Genomic DNA, 1,054 nt, shown 5'->3' on the forward strand with positions numbered 1-1,054 from the left:
CTGGGGTTGCCAGCGAACCCCACAGTGCCCTGCCAGCACCCAGAGCCCTGCCTGCACCCCAAGCAGCCTGCCTGAGCAGGACACTCTGTACCAGCTTACAAGACCTGGCAGCTCCTTGAGGGGCACACAGGCCACGTACCTCCAGGGTGGATGGCCATGCTGGACACCCATTTGCAGTTCGTCATCAGCTTCTTGGTGAGCTCCTGCTTGAGGAGGTTGTAGACGCGGACGTAGCGCTGGGTGGCCACAAAGAAGTAGGGCCGGATGGGGTGGAAGAGCACACACTGCACCAGCCCCTTGCTCTTGCGGAAGGGGTTCTGGCTCCAGCGCTTGCTGGTCTGGTGAATCAGCACTTGCATGTTGCTGTTGTCAGAGACGACGCTGGCGAAGTAGTCGCCTTTTCCGTGCCAGGTCACTTGCTTCACGGCCTGCGGAAAGCGGGGAGGGGGACAGCCACGGGTCAGAGCCATCAGCGGGACTGCCCCACGCCTCCCCAGGGAGCAGCCCCCCGGCCAGCCTGGCTCCCGCGGGGCCTCCCCGTCCCTACCTTGCTGTGCTGGACGAGCACCCGGACGCCTTTGCTGTGCTCCTCCACGGTGGCCGTCACCCACTGCACGGGCTGGACCCGCTCCTCCTCCGGCTCCACATAGGACTCGAGCAGCTGGTCGGTGGCCCCGTAGAGCAGCTTGTCCCCGAGGCAGGGGTTCACCAGCAGCACCAACTGCTCCCTGCAGTGGGGGACGAGTGCATGGGTCAGGGTACCGCGGAGAAGAAACCCCTCTGCAAGCCCTGTGCCGCCACGGGACAGCCCCAGCACAGGGCCAGGGCCACGGGGAGGGACGCGTGGGACTGGGTGAGCAGTCAGGCCCTTCCGTAGGCCAGCAAAGAGAGAAGAGGGAGAATACAGGGCAGATCTGTCATAGCCTGAATGCCCCAGGGAGGATGCTGGGGACTGACTGGTTCCTCCACAGAAGAATGATGGCCACCAAACGAAGCGGGAGGCAGGGTCACAGTGAGCAAAGGTGGCTTTGCACACTGCAGCAGGGCCATCCTC

The 1,054-nt window shown here is 64.2% G+C and overlaps 1 protein-coding gene across 1 annotated transcript in view; it reads right to left on the reverse strand.

Moving 5' to 3' along the window:
- LOC104078283 (ribosome biogenesis protein bop1 {ECO:0000255|HAMAP-Rule:MF_03027}-like) overlaps window positions 1–1,054 on the reverse strand; it is a gene marked incomplete at its 5' end in the record, with an annotated part of 2,555 nt that overhangs the window by 1,213 nt on the left and 288 nt on the right. The window contains 2 exons of the mRNA XM_009579849.1: window positions 103–428; window positions 548–728. Of these exons, the coding sequence (XP_009578144.1) occupies window positions 103–428; window positions 548–728 (507 nt within the window). The remainder of the gene's footprint in view (window positions 1–102; window positions 429–547; window positions 729–1,054) is intronic.

This window comes from Fulmarus glacialis, unplaced genomic scaffold (genome assembly GCF_000690835.1).
Source record: "Fulmarus glacialis isolate BGI_N327 unplaced genomic scaffold, ASM69083v1 scaffold26716, whole genome shotgun sequence".
NCBI lineage: Eukaryota > Metazoa > Chordata > Aves > Procellariiformes > Procellariidae > Fulmarus > Fulmarus glacialis.